At 43.3% G+C, this 3,379-nt stretch overlaps 1 protein-coding gene across 1 annotated transcript; it reads left to right on the top strand.

Moving 5' to 3' along the window:
- Positions 1 to 512: 512 nt before the first annotated feature.
- Positions 513 to 3,114, top strand: LOC123164551 (nuclear transport factor 2). The gene is made up of 2 exons (XM_044582071.1): positions 513 to 1,031; positions 2,724 to 3,114. Exons 1-2 carry the CDS (start codon positions 735 to 737, stop codon positions 2,793 to 2,795), a joined length of 369 nt encoding a protein of 122 aa, XP_044438006.1. The 5' UTR covers positions 513 to 734; the 3' UTR covers positions 2,796 to 3,114.
- The last annotated feature ends 265 nt before the right edge of the window (positions 3,115 to 3,379 follow it).

The following is a 3,379-nucleotide window of genomic DNA, read 5'->3' as shown; positions in this document are numbered from 1 at the left end:
CCTGATTCCAGTAGTGATACGTTCAACATTGTCCGAACGCTTATTCAACATTTTTTCAAATAATTGCTTAACATTTTAGTATTGATTCAACATATTCCAAATACTTGTTCAAATTTTTTTAATACTTATTCAACATTTTTGGAATACTTGACCAACATTTTAAATACTTATTCAACATTTTTCAAATACTTGTTCAATATTTTTCAAATTCTTATGCAACATTTTTTAATAATTATTCAAAAATTTTCAAATACTTGTTTAACATTTTTTAAATGTGTTTCTGAAGAGTATTTTTTAATCTGTATATATTTAGAATATTATAAATATAAATAAAAAAATAAAAATAAAAAAGTGAGAAAACAGAAAACAGGCTGGTGTGTATCCCGCGCGCGTGGGCCGGGCCAAGTGGCATTTGCCTTCAGCAAGGGGTTCGGTTCGCTCCTCTCTCGCTTAATGCGAGACATAGGCACCCCCAACGCCGCATCTCCCAAAAATGGAAAACTAGCCCAACGCTGCATTCCTCCATCGACGGGCCCAGCCCCTACAGCGTAGCGTCCTTCCCACGCCAACCCCCACCCCCGGCCATCCCCATCCAAATCGCCAGCAATTATTATTCCCCTCACGAACCCCTCTCTCCCCACTTACCAAACTCCGGCTCCCAACGCCCAAAGCCTTCGCATCCAGAGCTCCAAACCCTAGGCGAGGCGAGGCGCGGCGCAGCGGAGGGAGAGGCCATGGATCCCGATTCGGTCTCGAAGGCGTTCGTGCAGCACTACTACCAGACGTTCGACTCCAACCGCGCCGCGCTGGTGGGGCTGTACCAGGACGGCTCCATGCTCACCTTCGAGGGCGAGAAGTTCGGCGGCCCCGCCGCCATCGCCGGCAAGCTCGGATCTCTCCCCTTCCAGCAGTGCCAGCACAAGATCGACACCGTCGACTGCCAGCCCTCGGGGCCCCAGGGCGGCGTCCTCGTCTTCGTCTCCGGCACCATCACCACCGGCCCCGGCGAGCACCCCCTCAAGTTCTCACAGGTCTGCACCACCCACACGATTCGCTCCATCTCGCCCTTCCCCTCGTCCAGTATTTCTTTTGTTTGGTTCTCGTATGTGCTGATCTGATCCTATTAACTGTGATCACTACTGCGATCCTTCGTTTGGTTCCAAATTCCCAAATCATACGGTACTTCTTCCCTAGAAGTGGAAGGCCCTGAATTTCGTTTCTGTGATCTATGCTTTGCTATCATGATCGGTGGGGTCTGTCAACTTAATCTATATCCCTGTCTCATCACTAGATGGTACTTGATTAATTAGGCTATGCTAGATTTGTTTGGACCTGGAGACAAGTGGGCATTTATAGATCTTTATCCCGGAACTGTGTCATTCCCTTGTACGCATCGTCCTTGGGATCTCCTTTTGACAGTTCTTTTGTTTCGTAGGCACGTTTTCAGATTTACTTTTCCTTGAGGTAATTTCAGTGCGTGTAGTTCTTTACAAGATCTGTTGAGATTTTAGTCTGTCCTAAAAATTGACCATTATTCAGTATATACTGGCCTGTAGTTTGGTGCCGATCGCTCTTTGTTACTGATTGCTCTAAATTATTTCATTCCCTAGGACCATGCTTTGCAGTATGAATGGATATTTCTGTCCATCTATCACTGTTGTGTTTCCAAGTGTGATCTTCATTTTTTTTGTTGGCTCAGTTATGGCTCTTGGTCGCTGGATTTGGCCATATGTAGTGATTGCCATGTTAGTGAGTACTGATGTGGTTGTTTCTTGATGTGAATAGATAATATGCATTGCTCTGTTGCATCAGTACGATATTTGCTGTAGTGTTGCTCTTTTTTTTTTTTAATTTGTGATACCGATAATGTGAGCATCACTTTCCTAGTTGCTATGAACTAGAGATATGTTTTGGCCATGCCTTGGGAAAGAGGGGTGAGGTAGTATGTTCCAGAGTCATATGTTGGATTGTTGTAGCTAGCGCACTTCTTCTATTGAAGTTTCATTGCTTCCTTTTCAGAATTCCTTTCACCATGCACTGTTTATGTGACGATGGTGTGCTATATTCATACTTATGTGGTTGTTTAGAGTAACAAATACTCCCTCTGTCCTGTAATATAAGTTGTTATTACAACCAATATGTGAGTATATCGGTTGTAATAACATCTTACATTACGGGATGGAGCGAGTATAAACCTATGGTTTGCTAATGAAACAATTCACCCACTGTTTATGTGTAGTTGTATCTTAAATAGGTCGCTGATGATGATACAAGATATAACATGTGTGTGCCATCTGCTGGATAACCCTATTTGTAGGAAATTACCTTCTAATTGCAAGTCCGGCTTTTTTATGGGTAATATGTAGTTTTCCAAATCTAACCTTGATGCACATGTAAGTAATTTGTAATCCATTACACCTCTTAGCCACTCAGTTCAACAGTTCCATGCTTTATGACGCTTATGCTGCCTTTTTTATTGAACAGTGGGGCTCTTAGATGGTCCTTGATCAACGTGATTTGTTACTGGTCCTTAGAAGAGTGTAGCTCTTTAATTCACTATGTCCGTGTCCATTTGCCTATTAGGATGGTTTTTCTTCCTGGTAGCAGGTCTGTGTCTTAACGGGTTGAGAGGTTGCATGGAAGTTATCAAGGGAAATTTTCTTAGTTGTCCTTGACACAAGGATTTGGAGTCTTTTCTAACCTTGTGATCACTGTATTTGCAGATGTTCCATTTGCTGCCAGCTGGAGGGAGCTTCTACGTGCAGAATGACATGTTCCGCCTGAACTATGGTTAAGGAAGGGCGACCGCTCTGGCAGCAAAGAACTTGTTCAGGGATTTATGTTGAAACAATGAACATCAAATGATGATGCTGCAGACTCTTTGTTTGTTCGCCAACTTGTGCAATTTATCGCAAAAAATTGCCAGACTTGATAGGCATCCACCAGATCATCTTTTGTTTTGTGTTTCCCATGTATTGTCGTTGCTTGGGTGGCACTTTCTTTGGAATGTTGATGGAAACCGTCCAGGTACTAGTTATGCGTGGCATCTCTGGGTTTTGTTTGTGACCATTTAAGTTCACTTTTGCATGTCCCAAAAGTTTCTTCCCTTGCTCAGTTAATATTCTTGAAGTGTTTTTCCATCGTTCTTTGTTTCTAAAAAATATCCCTGCAATTTTGGATTGTTTTCAGAACTCTGGCTGCAGACGAACGCAAACCGGCTTAATATGGCTGTTCGTTGTGCGGAACGAGTGTTCTGCGGTTTTAATCGGGGATGACTGTCTTGCCGCCCGCCCTATTTGTGCATCGCTGTTGCTTGCATAACGTGCAGGAAACTAAAAGCAGCCGTCTGGATGAACCAGTTTCCCAGAAACGTGAAATT

This window comes from Triticum aestivum, chromosome 7D, assembly GCF_018294505.1.
Source record: "Triticum aestivum cultivar Chinese Spring chromosome 7D, IWGSC CS RefSeq v2.1, whole genome shotgun sequence".
Lineage (NCBI taxonomy): Eukaryota > Viridiplantae > Streptophyta > Magnoliopsida > Poales > Poaceae > Triticum > Triticum aestivum.
Note: the sequence above shows the minus strand (reverse complement) of the source record. Positions and strands in the feature narration are given on the sequence as shown.

Coding starts and splice junctions, on each gene's coding strand:
- LOC123164551 (XM_044582071.1), top strand. CDS start 735: ATGGATCCCGATTCGGTCTCGAAGGCGTTCGTGCAGCACTACTACCAG. Junction 1,032..2,723: donor ACCCCCTCAAGTTCTCACAG/GTCTGCACCACC, acceptor CTGTATTTGCAG/ATGTTCCATTTGCTGCCAGC.